The sequence below is a fragment of the Perognathus longimembris genome, chromosome 9, assembly GCF_023159225.1.
Source record: "Perognathus longimembris pacificus isolate PPM17 chromosome 9, ASM2315922v1, whole genome shotgun sequence".
Taxonomy (NCBI): domain Eukaryota; kingdom Metazoa; phylum Chordata; class Mammalia; order Rodentia; family Heteromyidae; genus Perognathus; species Perognathus longimembris.
This window is the reverse complement of record NC_063169.1, coordinates 57,817,197-57,832,930: the sequence shown is the minus strand read 5'-3', so window position 1 is coordinate 57,832,930 and position 15,734 is coordinate 57,817,197. Positions and strand designations below refer to the sequence as shown.

The window sequence follows — 15,734 nt, the reverse complement described above, 5'->3', positions numbered from 1 at the left end:
TGCCCTTTAAGCAATGTCAGTGTAGGGAAACTGAATGGTGAAAGGCATTTTGAATTTTTAGATTTTGTTCTATTTCATGGAATTTCTTGTCGAAAGTGTAAAATTAAACAAGGCAGCCAGGCAAAATTAATGAATTCATATATTTGATTCTAGTTAACTATCACTTGGGTTAATGCTGGCCATAAAGTAGATAAGTGTTCGGATTGCATAGCATCCATAGCAGAATTGGAATTTAAATGTATAAATGGCTTTTTTCTCTTATGAATCCTTTCAGTGATCGGATGATTGAAGTTGAGCTTGGTTTCCTTGCTGTTAATGGGTGGGAAATATGCAAATCTGGTTCTCTTAAGTAAATCCACAGTAACGGAGGTGTCTTGAATGATAGTTTGCCGTTAGAAATTATGAGGAGAACCCCCAGAATGGAAAAACTTCCAAAGTGACATCATACTTATAATTATACTTGTACTTCTAGCTGTGATTTAAGAAATAAGGCTACTCATTGAACTAATTATTCTGTAAGCCTCCACTTCACTTTATGATACATCATGCATTACTGTATTGTAACCAAAATGGAATATTAGAGCTCTGGGTAGGTGTCTTCTCTTGATTGTCAAAGGGAAAGAGCTAATCTTTTCCTCATCTATCTGCTTTGATTGGACTAGTTGACCTTAGATAGCCTTTCAAGCCTCTCTATGAAGTTCTTGTGGGAAAATGTAGATTTTTTAAAATTAAAAATAGAACCTCCAGTTTTCATTATGCAACACTACCTTCAAGAAGCCAGTTGAAATGTAGACTCCACATTGGTACAGACTCATGATCCCCGGAGAGCAGCTCAAATCTGTAGACAACAGTTGGTGGGATGAGCGCAGCCTGTGTGAAATGAGGAATTTCTGAAGCACTTGCATGCCAGGATTGTAAAAATAGAGTAGAAGCAGAAATGAAGGAACTCTGTTACCAGTTATATTTATCTTAGCAAATGTTGAGGGGGTCTGTACATGTACATTTTAGATGATGTAATGTTCACAAACGATGCATAAAGCATGATGATTGCAATACGTTGATATCCTTTTGGGCTGTCCCTTGATTGAAGGCTAAGTGGTATCAAAGAGTAGGAAAGCCCAGATCTGTAACTCTTTGGGCATGTGTATGCCCACTAAAGCATATATGCTTGAGGATTATAAATTTACACTTAATAGCACTGTCAATTGCATGTGGAATTGCATTTTGCTTGTAGTAATCAACTGACAATCTAATTTTTCTTGGCATTTACTGTATACATTTTATGAAAGGAAAGTTGAATAATTGTTCAGAAAAGATTCCCAGGCCATGCAACCTGGTAATAGTATTTAAAACATACTGGATTGGTTCTTTTCAAAATAGGTATAAATCCAATGAAGATTATGTATATGTGAGAGGACGCGGACGAGGAAAGTATATTTGTGAAGAATGTGGGATTCGCTGTAAGAAACCAAGCATGCTGAAAAAACACATACGCACTCATACAGATGTCCGGCCTTATGTATGCAAGTTATGTAACTTCGCCTTCAAAACGAAAGGTACAAGTATGCTTTTTTTGAGAGGAAAAAATACTTTTTCTGTGACTATTTAGGATTCTGAATATTACTTTGTCACTTACTTTAATCAAAGGTAAGATGGTTTTGACCAGGTATTGACTTAAATTGTAATCCAAGCTGCTTCAGAGGCAGAGATAGGAAGATCATGGCTCCTCATGAGTTCAGGGGGGAAAAAAACATTAGGGAATTTTACCTCAAAGTTAGGCACAGTGATTCTTGCCTGTAATTCCAGCTATATGAGAGGCACAGGTAGAAAGATTAAGATCCCAGGCCAATCAAAGCAAAAATCACAAGGCCCTACTTGAAAGGTAAGTAATAGCAAGAGGAATTAAGGACATGGTTCAAGTAATGGAGCACTTGCAGAAGGAGCATGACGCCCTTTGTTCAAACCCAAGTACTTAAAAAACATAAAGCAAGCAGTAAGATAATTTTGTTTGTGTAAATGTGACTCCATGAAATGTTTTTCCCCCCTCCCTCATGTCAGTGGTGATCAAAGGATGTTATGTGAGACTGCAAGGCTCCTTTTATGACTAATTAAGAGCTATCTCTGTAGAGCTAGGCTAGTTGTCTCCAAAGGAAGTGGCTAAGAATTTGCCTGGATAGCCATTACTTCATGTTGGAAATGTTAATGTGGTCTAGGTAATATTTGCATTGGTATTGAGACTGCAGGAAGACAGTGCATACAGAGCAGTAGTAAAACGGGGCAGCAGTTGGGAAGAATTCGTGTGCTCATGGTCAGTTTCAAACTTATAAATAATGGAGAGATACACAGACTCCCAGGTGGGCCCTGCCGTCCATTCACAGTTGCATTAATTATGCATAGAAATCAGATAGCTTCCATCCTGAGTATTTATCAACACAGAGACAATTTCTTACTCTAAGGCCACAACTGTTAATCTTAGAGAATTAGGCATACCTAGAAATGACATTTTATCATTCTCATATTTTAAGGTCTGTTTTTTAACTGGCTGATTCATTCAAAAATATTTTACTCAAAAGTTGCTTCATTTACAGTTCTAGCATAAAAACTTGTCACTAAGTCTGATGTTCTGTAGTAGTGCACTCAAGGCTGTTTGAATTTTGTATAGAAAAATGTATTTTCCATCAGACCTAATGCATTCTGTGGACATCTCTCTCCAGCCTCTCACCATTTCCAATGCCTTAACTTTAAATTTGAATATCAAGTAATCTGACATAATACCATGAAGGCAGGTAAATGCCAGCTAAAATAACACAGTAGAAAAGTGTATATTGTTTTATAGCTCCACATCCTAACTTTTTGTGTTGATATGACAGAAGTGTAAACATATAGCCTTTCCACATAGTTGTTATTTCTTTATTGAAAGGCATTTATATGAAAGGGATGCCTCCATTGAAGCAAAAATAAAAGTAAGAAGTGTTTGCATAAGATCCTTTAAATACCTTCCACTTTGCACAATCATGCCTTTTATATGTTTTCTGAGAGGTTCCCTAGGAGATAAGAAAATAAAAACCTTTATTTTAGAACGCAGGGCAAATTCACAGTAATAATAAATGACACTTTCCCTGTGCATATGAGTTTGCAGGGGATATAGTTCTATAAAAACCAGATGAAGAAGTGATACATTTTTAGAAAATCAAATTAAACATGGGTCTAATACATTATCCTGGAGTTTTAGCAAGAAATCATTTATCCTGAGATTTTTCTCTATGAGACTCTGTGTGTGTGTGTGTGTGTGTGTGTGTGTGTGTGTGTGTGTGTCAGAATCATAAGGCCAGTAAAATATCTTTCTTCACTTTCTTCTTTTTCTCTTCCTCTTTTTTGTCCTCCTCCTCCTCCTCCTCTTCTTTTGTTCAGTTTCCTTTTCTCTTCTCTCTTTTCTTCTCCTTTACTGCTTCTATAGATCTCAAATAAGGATGATTATACTAGTGTTTTCAAAATTTCTAATATTCCAGACACCAAAAAGGTATATCCACAGACCTATAAATATGAGTATAGATAATATATACACATAAGGATACATACAACTATGTATATCATCATTCTTATAATGTATTTGTCCTGAAGCCCTTCTCTTGTTCTTAGAATAATAAAGTCTCAAGGTAAATAAAAAGGTAAAATTGCTGTTTCAGAAATTTTAGAAATGGCTATTGTAAGTTAGAGTCCGTATTCCCAACATGTAAATGCAAATGACAGAAATAATACTCCCTGTAAGTAGTTAGTTCAGTATTTGTGTGGATCTTTCAATTCATTTACAAGGTTGGCTCTCATATTAGTTGGTGTCATTTTTCTTCTGTCCAGTGAGGATCCTTAGAGATAAATTTTTATATGAACAGTGTCAGACGGTCCAGGATTCATTGAGCACAATAAGATTATTTCTTTCTGAAATTTCTCTGAGGTGTGTGTCCCAGCCCATGTCGATTTGTTCAAGCGCAGTTCTGGGAGTCTGACCTTTGGGGCAGGTATTAAGGACTTTGGGGACAGGGAGGCCTAAGATCACCTGTCTCACTACTTTTGAAATTATGTGACTGTAGGTTTCTATAGCTCTAATGTGAGAAAGAAAACTCAAGATTTAGAAATGGGCTCTTTGCCTTCCATTTTAATCCAGGTGTAATAGATATAAACACATCTATGTTCTTCCGAATTTGTTCATTTGAGTCTTGGATTTGCCATCGTCACCATTTGATAACCAATCCCTTTCTCTCTTTTCTCATTGTGTTTTCTAGGAAACCTAACAAAACATATGAAATCTAAAGCACACATGAAGAAATGCCTGGAGTTGGGAGTGTCGATGACATCGGTGGACGATACGGAAACTGAGGAAGCAGGTTTGTCATCTTCGAGCTCCCTTTCCTCTTTGCCATGTGTGGGGAGCTTTGTGGCACAGTGGAGAAATAAATGTAGCTATTTTTTAAAAACGAATAGCATTTCATTTGATTACAAACGTGATATAAAAAGCCAATTGGAAGCATGTGCAGTGGCTCACACTTACAATCCTAGCTACTCAGGAGGCAAATCAGGATCATAGTTTAAGGCCAGCCAGGCAAAAAGTACAAAAGACACCCCATCCCAACCAATGAAAGGTGGGCATGGTAGGCAGTCATTATTCCAGCTGTGAAGGAAGCATAAATAGGAGGATCATAAATAGGAGGACTATACTAGATCCAGGCTGGCATAGGCATAAAGCAAGATCTTATCTAAAATAAGATCCAGAACATCTGGCTTATGGCTCAAGTGGTAGAGTGCCTTCCTAGCTGGCACAAAGCAAACTGTTGTACCACCAAATAAGTAAATGAGTAAAGCAATATCCACTGGTTAGGGCTTTTCTATGGGTAAAGTGATATTTAGGTCTTCCTCTGGAGTCCTTATAGAGCAAGGATGAATCCAAATCGATATATGGAAGCATTAGAACTAATGCGTGTGCCCCATGAGAACTATCTGCCATCACAGGTGTAACTGTGCCTGGGTGGCTGGAAGGGAAGGAAAGATTTGGGGGTCTTGCTCTGTCTTACCTTGTACAATTGTTTCAGAAACTATGGAAGATTTGCACAAAGCATCTGAGAAGCATAGTATGTCCAGCATTTCAGCTGACCATCAGTTCTCAGATGCTGAGGAGTCAGATGGTGAAGACGGAGATGATAATGATGACGATGATGAAGATGATGATGACTTCGATGACCAGGGAGACTTGACACCAAAAACAAGATCGAGAAGCACCAGTCCTCAGCCTCCTAGATTCTCCTCCTTGCCTGTAAACGTTGGCACTGTGCCCCATGGCGTTCCTTCTGACACTTCCCTGGGGCATTCTTCCTTGATCAGCTATTTGGTGACTTTGCCAAGTATTCAGGTTACTCAGCTCATGACGCCCAGCGACTCGTGTGAAGATACTCAGATGACAGAATACCAGAGGTTGTTCCAGAGCAAAAGTACAGATTCAGAACCAGACAAAGACAGGTTGGACATCCCCAGCGTCATGGATGAGGAAGGCATGCTATCTTCAGAGCCCAGCTCTTCCCCGAGGGACTTCTCCCCCTCAAGCCGCCATTCCTCACCTGGATATGATTCTTCTCCCTGCCGAGATAATTCGCCAAAGAGGTATCTGATACCCAAAGGAGATTTGTCACCTCGAAGACATCTATCACCTCGACGAGAGCTGTCGCCCATGAGACATCTATCCCCGAGAAAGGAAGCTGCCTTGAGGAGAGAGATGTCCCAAAGAGATGCTTCCCCAAGAAGGCATTTGTCTCCCAGGAGGCCAATGTCTCCCGGGAAAGACATCACCGCGAGAAGAGACCTCTCTCCCAGAAGAGAGAGAAGATACATGACCACCATACGAGCACCGTCTCCCAGAAGGGCTTTATACCACAACCCGCCATTATCCATGGGGCAGTATTTGCAAGCAGAACCAATTGTATTGGGGCCTCCTGTAAGTATACCTCACTCTCCCTTTCTGTGTAAGCTGAGGCTCCCTGGAGCCTCTTGATAACACACTGCTATGGCATGCACTATACCTAGGGCTTTCTCAAGGGGAGGAGTGAACTTGCTGGCTGAAAATAGTAGGAAGACATTTCTATTGCATGCTGTTGTCAGTAACACAGCTGTGGCATTACTCCCAGAGTAGCCCTGCTGCAGAGTGGTAGTCCAAGCTTCCACTTGGAACAGGTGAGGCCTTTGCAGCTTAACTAATTATAGACACAGGCTTTATGTGACTAACAAAGATGGAACCACTTGAATGCCTGGTTGCAGAGACACAGGGCATTAGGTATCGCTGACACGTACTCTTCTCCGGGAGAGGATTCCAAAATGCCTTGGTAAAAAATGCACTCACTGTATTTAAAATTAAAATGTAAAATAAATGTTTTTGGTGTGAGTGAAAGGACATGTGAAACTGGTACTCTTGCTGACAGAAAGCCAGGACAGGATTCCAAGATTTCTAGTACGCATCTTCATTATAAACTGAGATGACAGCAGATGGTCGTGGGTTATGTGGAAGCCAAAGGTTTAATGCAAATCCATAGAAAAGCCCCTCTTTTGCTATGACTTGGTAGACTAGCACGGTGCCTTTGTTGATGATGGAGGATTTGCAAAAGTAAGGCAGGCACTTAGCACAGGCAGAGTGTGTGAGATCTTAGGAATTTGTTTGCTTTACACCTGGTTTTTGGTTTCCTGCTGGCCTTTGTTCCTTCTTGAACTCTTCATACCCTGGGTTCTTTAGCAGTATCCTTCCCAGCCATAATAAGCATAGGTAGATCCTAGCTCAATCCTATATATGTCTTGGTAGCCACTCCCCTCACCTCCCATCACCTTCATAAGCTCAGGCTGTCATTATAAACTTTAGGAAGGTTTCCTGCTCCCTTCTGACGGCCCCCACCCCAGTCCCTACCCCAGTCTCTTCTTTTCTCAAGCCTGGTACCATCTGGATAGTGCAGATCCTACAGAGACATGAGCACCAATCCAGTCATATCTTATTCACAAATGTAAAAAGAAATCAGTAACCTAAAAGAAAGAACGCTTCTGTTGGATTTCGTGTCCTGGAAAAGTTGAAAGGTGTGATCTTCTGCTGTCTTTGCCACTGCAGCGTGAATAGAGAGCCATAAATCCCTTGTTTCCTGATAGCAGAGCTGCTATGAGTGTCAACTCCTTTTCCTCATAAAAACACAGGTACATCAGCACAGCCTCACCCCGTTCTCCCCGCACCTCTCATCCTAGCATTGGCCCAGTGGATCGGGACTCGCCTGTGCAACTACATCATAAAAACAATGCTACGAGTACAAGCACACTGTTGTAAAAATGATAACCCAAAATCACATTAGGCAAAGCAATTGAAAGAGCAGACGTAAGGAATTTGTCTTGCTGTCCAAAAGAGATTGGTTTTATTAGTTGCTGAGTTTGCACCAGTATTTTTTTTTTTACTTTGCCGTTGGGTTCCATTTTGTTGCTGTTTTAAAGTATCAGCTCAGCTCTATATTTACTAGACATCTTAGACTTTACCATTGATGAAGTCTTTAGTCTCTTGCTCAGTTTCATTCTCTTTAGAGGATCTATCACCCGTTACTTTGTTCTTGTGATATGATAGAATAGATCTGAGAAATGTAGGCATTTTGATTTCAAGCAGTTCCCAGATGATACTTTCTCATGCCATTTTGAGGACAGGGCGCAACAGACATGTGCCTGTGGTCAGAAAAATAGACTTGACAATGCCCCAAGAGCTATTTCTCCTGATGACGATGTCATATGAAGATGTTATGCTATGACCAAACCCAAGTGGAATAATACTACCAGTATTCCTTTTTGAGGATTCCTGATAACAGTGTTTTGTCTTTTTTATCACTGATGGAGAATTCACAGGGTGGTGATTCTAGTGTGTAGAGACCTTAGAGCCCAGTGTGATAAATGGATTTTTCTAGCTTAGTCTGGACACAGAACCCAGGGTGCAGGTATAGAGACAATGTGTGTCACTGGGTTTCCTACCACACTATCATTTCTGCCCAATACCTTTGGATTCGTTCTTATTTCAAGATAAATAACTAGAATTAAACATTAAGAATGTTCATTTGGTGGTTTTTTTTTTTTAATGTAAGTACTGGGGCTTGAACCTAGTATCTAGACACTGTTCCTTAGCTTTTCCACTTGAAGCTAGCTTTCTACAACTTGAGCCACAGCTCAGCTTCTGGCTTTTTGGCTATGATTGGAGGTAAGAATCTCACAAACTTTCCTTTCTGGGCTGGCTTTGAACCATGATACTGAGATTGAGTGGCTAACATTACAGGAATGAGCCACTTGTTGCTTCCGTGGCTAGGTGATGATTTTTGAAGAGGTACTGTGTATGTCTCAAGGATATGGCTAGAGTAACAGAGTTTCTAGTCTTGTCTTTAAGCAAACAAACACATTTCCATTTTCATAAATAGAATAAATCTAGACTTATCTTTTATTTTCTTTTCCATTAAAAAAAAAACGACAAGTTTGGCTTTCCCCTGAGCAGGGGGGCAGTTGTCTGCGTGATCGTGGACAAGTCGCTTCAGCCCTTGGCCACAGTTTATAAAAGTGTGGCAGCGCATGAGATGGGGCTGTGTACATGTCTGTCTCTGAATTAGCCATTCCTCTGCAGTGAATGCTGAGAGCTGACTGTCTTTACTGCTAGCACTCCCAGGATAGGGCTGATTTCAAGATAAGGACTCATCTGCTTGACAGTGCCCCCCCAATGACTAAACATAGATCAGTCACCCTTCCCCTGACCTTTTCATGCTGTACTGTCCTGCTCCTGGCTGCCCCCCAGGAAGCCTTCTTTTTCTACTCGTGCTTCCAAAGCTCCCTTACTGATGCACTGTTGAAAAGATGAATAGCTTTAGGACATAGGAAATGTATTCTGGTTTTAGAAGACAATTCGGCACTCCATTTGCAACCCAGGTTCAAGGATCTCAAGTGATTTCCTGTAATGGCACATGTTTCCCATTGGCTTTCACCCCTCCCCTGTCCCCAGATCTACTTTTTGATGAGGTGTATGCAATGGATGCCTTGAAATGACACCAGAAGTAAAATGGACAAAATGGCCATGCAGAATTTCTTTAAACTTGAAATCTATCCTAAATGTGATTAAGAGAAAATTCACTTCATCTCCTTCAAAGATTGTTATCATGTGCATGATAGTTCTCCTGCTCTAAGGGAGTGTGATAGAGAAATGCCCTTTTCTGAACCAGAGCAAATATGAGAAAGATTTTGTGTGTATGAGACATTTAATTGATTCTTCCTAATACACTCAAAATTCACACCTTCCCTAGCTTATGACATCCTGGTGATAATACCATTTCATATGCATTTCCAGAATAAATCTCTTTTTTTCCCCCTTCAGTTTGAATACAGTGAAGCCCAGAGCAGAGTAAATGCCAAGCATGGCACACAGTAATAGAGATAATGCATAATTTATAGTTCCTGAGCCGGACTGCAATCTAAATAAAGCTAGATGAATGCTTAAGGGTATAGAGTTTTGCTTGGATTTTAGGAAAGAAACATCTTTGAAATGAATTAGAACAGTTTTGTCCTTCTCCTAGATTACTACCATAGTTGAGAAGCTTTTTATCTAAGTTCTCAAACCAAACAAAGAGTAGAAGTCCTTTAAAATGGCAACCAATTACTAGAATGAGTCATAGGAAATAAGATGAGATATAATTAAAAACTCATTAATCTGATAATATAGTTGACTTCTGCTCAGAAACATATGTAGACTATAAATTTCCCATTTTCAGGACCAGAGTAAAAAGATAAACACTTTTAGCTCCAGATTTTAAGCTTCCCCCCCCCCCCCCCTCAGTACTAGGGTTTAAACTCAGGGCTTGTGCTTGCTAGCCACACCTCCAGCTACTGTGTTTGTTTATTTGCTCATACTGGGGCTTGAACTCAGGGCCTAGGCAAAGTCCCTGAGATTTTCTGCTCAAGACTAGTGCTCTACCACTTGAGACACAGATCCACATACGGCTTTTTGCTGGTTAATTGGAGATGGACTTTCTTGCCTAGGCTGGCTTTGAACTGTGATCCTCAGATCTCAGCCTTCTAAGTAGCTAGGATTACAGGTGTGAGCCACCAGTGCCTGGTATGCTGAAATATCCTTAATTCATGAATTCCAAGAAAATGTTGAAATGAAAATAATAAGATCAACAGACAAATCAAGACCCAGTCATCTTAGTTTTCCAGCTATCAAACTGAATACAAATGTTCTGTTAAAAACTACTCAGACCGTTTTCTTAGGAAGAGACTGCTGGGGCTGGGGATATAGCCTAGTGGCAAGAGTGCCTGCCTCAGATACACGAGGCCCTAGGTTCGATTCCCCAGCACCACATATACAGAAAACAGCCAGAAGCGGCGCTGTGGCTCAAGTGGCAGAGTGCTAACCTTGAGCGGGAAGAAGCCAGGGACAGTGCTCAGGCCCTGAGTCCAAGGCCCAGGACTGGCCAAAAAAAAAAAAAAAAAAAAAGTGCCTGCCTAGGAAGAGACTGCTGGAATAGGATTTAACTGGGCTTGATGTGTGATTTGATGAATGAACTTGTCTTTTGCAAAGGACATCCCTGGAGTAGGAGTTTCTTCCTTTAGATCAGTGTCTTGCGTGCTGGAAGAACCGTTGTGGCTCTTCATAATCACTGGTCAGCCTTTCTGTGGAAAACTTTCCCATGAAATAAATAGGTGATAGATTTGGGGTGGGGGTGGTCTAGTGATTATCCACTGTTTTCTTCTCTTTATCTTATGAAGACTATTCATCCTAGGAGGTGTCTCTGATGGCAAACCCACTGAGTGCATTATTATCCTGCTGCTTGCAAACAGCAAGAGTGGCACCCTGGTTCAGGGATTAGAAGATGCAGCTGCAGGAGACCTGTCTCCCTTCTGTTTTGAGAAATGCAAACTTGCTACAGCTACCCTGCCTAGCTAGCGAGTTGAGTTAGCAAGAGTGAAGTCACTTGACTAGGCAGGAAGAACCATTGAATCTGAATTTTGTGCTCTCTGTTTTCCCATACAGATCTTAAGGAGAGGATTACCTCAGGTTCCTTACTTCAGTCTCTATGGAGACCAAGAAGGTGCTTATGAACATCCAGGCTCCAGCCTTTTCCCTGAGGGTCCTACTGACTATGTCTTCAGTCATCTTCCACTTCACTCTCAACAACAAGTGCGAGCTCCTATCCCCATGGTGCCAGTTGGTGGGATCCAAATGGTCCACTCCATGCCACCGGCCCTTTCTGGTTTACATCCTCCACCCACATTGCCTCTGCCAGTGGAGGGCTCCGAGGAGAAGAAAGGAGCAGGGCAAGGGGAGCCCTTCCTTAAGGACCCCTATGTTCTCTCTAGGCTGCGGGAGAAGCGAGCCCCTTACGTTCTGTCGGCATCGGGTCTGCCCACCACCCCCTCCTCTCCTCGACTATTGATGAAACAGAGCACTTCAGAAGACAGCCTCAATTCAACCGAGAGGGAACAGGAAGAAAATATCCAAACTTGTACAAAAGCCATTGCCTCTCTCCGGATTGCCACAGAAGAGGCAGCCCTACTTGGGGCCGACCAGCCAGCTCGGGTGCCGGAGACCCCCCAGAACCCCTTGGAAAGTGCACACGTTAGCATTAGACACTTTAGTGGGCCTGAGCCAGGTCAGCCCGGTACCTCAGCCTCCCACCCTGACTTGCATGATGCTGAAAAGGACAACTTTGGTACATCCCAGACTGCGGTAGCTCCCTCCACGTTTTACAATCAGAGTTGTGTGGATGAGGAGCCCTCGGACTTCCATAGGAGCAAGGAATTCCCTTTAAGCACAGACGAAAGCAAGGAGCCTTCAGCAGAGAAGAGTCAGCCACATTGATCGAAGATGCATGGAGACTTCCATTTTCCACATGGCTCCCCTCTTTTTGTTTTTGGTTTTCTAGGAATAGAGATTAATCAAGTTTATAGCATGCCTGTCCTAAGTTACGGTAGTTTGCTCTTATATATACTTTTGTTATTTCAGAAGAATTAGGTAAACTAACAAGTCATCATGAGCCTGACCAAAACAAAATTTGAAATTAACCTATTGGGTCTGGTACTTTTAAAATTGTACAGATGTTTGTGCCTTTTCTTTACTTTGCTTATATTCTTATAAGCATTTTTTAGCAGTAATTTGTACATATTTTAGAATTTGTGTATCTGCTTTGTAATAAATGTAATTTCTTTCCTTTTTTGGACACTTGGATCGAAATGATGTAAAGCAAAACAGCATCAATATATATGTGAGGTTGCACTAAAACATATTTTTATATGATAAAAACTGAACAGCTTTTATGTACAGCTCTGATTCTGTAATACTAATATTTATTTACTTTGTTTCATAAATTATACATTTTTTTCTTAATGTTGTGGATTGCTTTTCTATGTGAAGCATGGGATTTACTGTTGCGTAACTAGAACAAAAATGTACATTGTAAACAAGATATTTAAACTAGAGTATCTTATTCTGCACTTATGCATTAGTTACAAAACAAGATAAAGGATGTATCAGTCAGTTCTTGTAAATTTTTTTGTCTCTTGTTTGCTGGATTGACTATAACTTAAGTGCTGATTGTGATTTTAAACTGATAGTACCGTAAAGCATTAAAGTAAACAATGTGCTATTGTGAGTTTTTTCAAAGCTTTATAAAAATCAGTTATAAATAATATTAAAAGTATTTGGTCTTACGTGAACATGTTGATCTATATACTCATCTAAAATATGGGAAAACATTCCGCCCCATGTAAATATGTACAAGTGCATCACTGGTACAATTTTATGTAACTAAATTGGACACTAGGTTGCCACAGACCTATGCTAGGGTGTCTTTAGAAATTAAAGTGACAGAGCACATGGGACTGTGGTAGGTAGAGCTTGGTTATCGGCCGGCCCGGTGGCTTGGCAGGCAGTGCCGTGCGCTGCCCATGAAGACCTGAGTTTAGAAGTCTCCTTGGTTCTTGCAGCATAGGGTGGCAACTGTAACTAAGGATGCATGGAGGGGTTGGGCTTGGACTCTGAGGGCTGAGTGTGGAAGCAGGAAGGGGGCAGAGACCCCCTCCCCAGGCTTCCCACCAGCCTGTCGGCAAGGTAACAGGGTGAACACCAGCGTTAGGAGAAGTCCCCTTACCCTTTTGAATGGGGTAAAGTGTCAGGCTCCTGGCTGTCTCAGGGGGAATGGAGAAGAGAAGTTTTCATGGAAAAGGAACTTTGGGAAAGATGATGCCTTTTGTATTTAACATTTCAGAATGGCTTTGGATGTGTGTCAAAGATGGGAAGATTCTTTGTAGGTCGGGAAATGCAGAGGGAGTGATACAGCAACATGTGTGCACGCATGCACGCATGTGTGCACGCACATACAATCGGGGTTATCTTTGTGCTATATAGTGGATTATAATTCTGTGAAACCAAGTTTGTATACTGAATTACATTAAGGAGTGTTCTTTAAAAAGAGAAATAAATATACAGTTACATGCTTGAGGTGTCTAGTTCTTATGTGTTATTTTACGTTTTAATATCCCAGTTTCGTTTCTGAAGGAATTTTGGTGCTACTAGGACACCGTACATACTTTTTCTTGCTGGCCTCTTCCAACCCTGAGGCCTGCTGGTTACAAAGGTTTTAACAAACAGCAAGATGGTTATTGGCTTCCATTGACCATCTGGTTAGAAGAGATGGTGGTCACTACCTTATTGACCCTAGAAATGGAACCCTCCACATCTAAGCTTGGGCAGTATGCACTATATCTGAAGAGAAGTAAGGAATGGAGCAAGTTACCACAGCTCTTCTCCCTCCCTCTCACCACAGAGACACATCTGAAACGCTTTATTTGTGCTGAGATTCCTAGTATGTTATGAAATACATCATAAAATATCAATAAATCACAGGACTTTTGTGATAAAGAGTAGATCCCTTTTAGTAATAAAAGCAGAGGCTTATGAAAGGTTAAAAAAATCTCAGCATTTGCATTATAAAAATCTCAAATTGGTAGATTTACAACCTACCTATTTTATTTTATGAGCCAGACTGTCTTTCTTTTAAACTATCTTTTGTGAAGGTGAATTAAAGGGCAGCACAACTCAGTAGCTTAACACCTGTATCTTACCAAAAAGAGTCCTTGGAACATTTTGAGAGTGCAGGGTGATTTTTGTGTCTTAATTCCTTATGAACCTGGTGTGGTGGTGGTGGCACTGATGGTGGTGTGTGAGGGTGGTGTGTGGAGGCGGTGTTTGGTGGTGGTGAAGGGGATGTATGGTCATGGTATGTGGTGTATGGTAGTGTGGTGGTATATGGAGGTGATGGATTGAGGTTGGGGAGGTGGTTGGTGGTGTGTGGTAGTGTGTGGTGGTATGTGGATGTGGTGTGTGGTGGTGGTGATGTGTGAAGGTGGTGGTGTGGCGTGTAGAGGTGGCAGTGGTTATGTGTGGTGGTGTGGAGGTGGCGGTGGTATGTGGTGGTGGTGGTAGTAGTGTGTGGTGATGTGTGGATGTGGTGTGTGGTGGTGGTCAGGGCATGTGGAGGTGGTATGGTGGTTTTGGTGGCAGTGTGTGGAGGTTGTGTGTGTGTGGTGGTGGTGATAGTGTGTGGTGGTATGTGGAGGTGTGTAGTGGGAGTGGTGTTAGTGTATGGTGGTGGTGGTGTGTGTGGGTTGTGTGTGTGGTGGTCGTCTGGTAGTGGTGGTGGCAGTATGTGGAGGTGGTATGTGATGGTGTGTGGTGGTGGTGTGTGGTGGTGTGTAGTGGTGGTGGTAGTGTATGGTGGTGGCAGGGTGTGGACGTGGTGTGTGGAGGGGGTGGTGGTGGTGATAGCGTGTGGTGGTATGTGGAGGTGTGTAATGGTGGTGGTAGTGTATGGTGGTGGCAGGGTGTGGACGTGGTATGTGGAGGTGGTGTGTGGTGTGTAGTGGTGGTGGTGGTGTATGGTAGTGGCAGGGTGTGGACGTGGTTGGTGGACATGGTGTGTGGTGGGGGTGGGAGTGGGGGTGATAGTGTGTGGTGGTATGTGGAGGTGTGTGAGGGTGGTGGTGTATGGTGGTGGCAGGGTGTGGACGTGGTTTGTGGAGGTGGTGTGTGGTGGGGGTGGTGGCTGTATGTGGAGGTGGTATGCTAGGGTGTGTGGAGGTGTGTGGTGGTGTGTAGTGCTGGTAGTGTATGGTGGTGGAAGGGTGTGGACGTGGTTTGTGGAGGTGGTGTGTGGTGGGGGTGGGGGTGGGGGTGATAGTGTGTGGTGGTATGTGGAGGTGTGTGGGGGTGGTGGTGTATGGTGGTGGCAGGGTGTGGACGTGGTTTGTGGACATGGTGTGTGGTGGGGGTGGGAGTGGGGGTGATAGTGTGTGGTGGTATGTGGAGGTGTGGGGGGGTGGTGGTGTATGGTGGTGGCAGGGTGTGGACGTGGTTTGTGGAGGTGGTGTGTGGTGGGGGTGGTGGCTGTATGTGGAGGTGGTATGTTTTGTTTAGCATTAAACTGAGTCTAAAGATCAACAAGGGAGAAGCACTATTTCTCAATATTCAAGAAATCTCTGTGGATAGTTTTGTGAGTGTATATCCATTGCTTAGAAAAAGCAAGGCATCACCAGAAATCAAACCACCTGATTCTGTTCAATACATTTCAATACATTTCAAGACAATGCATTTCAAAGTCAGCAATAGATCTTGACATGTTTTATACTTCCAAGTGGGCTTCAAGCCTTCT

The 15,734-nt window shown here is 42.1% G+C and overlaps 1 protein-coding gene across 7 annotated transcripts in view; it reads left to right on the top strand.

Moving 5' to 3' along the window:
- Hivep2 (HIVEP zinc finger 2) overlaps positions 1 to 13,523 on the top strand; it is a 186,284-nt gene extending 172,761 nt beyond the window's left edge. For all 7 annotated transcript variants that reach the window (XM_048354205.1, XM_048354206.1, XM_048354208.1 and 4 more), the window contains 4 exons: positions 1,381 to 1,556; positions 4,281 to 4,382; positions 5,085 to 5,980; positions 11,060 to 13,523. In XM_048354205.1, coding sequence (XP_048210162.1) covers positions 1,381 to 1,556; positions 4,281 to 4,382; positions 5,085 to 5,980; positions 11,060 to 11,887 — 2,002 coding nt within the window. In that variant the 3' untranslated portion in view covers positions 11,888 to 13,523. The remainder of the gene's footprint in view (positions 1 to 1,380; positions 1,557 to 4,280; positions 4,383 to 5,084; positions 5,981 to 11,059) is intronic.
- The last annotated feature ends 2,211 nt before the right edge of the window (positions 13,524 to 15,734 follow it).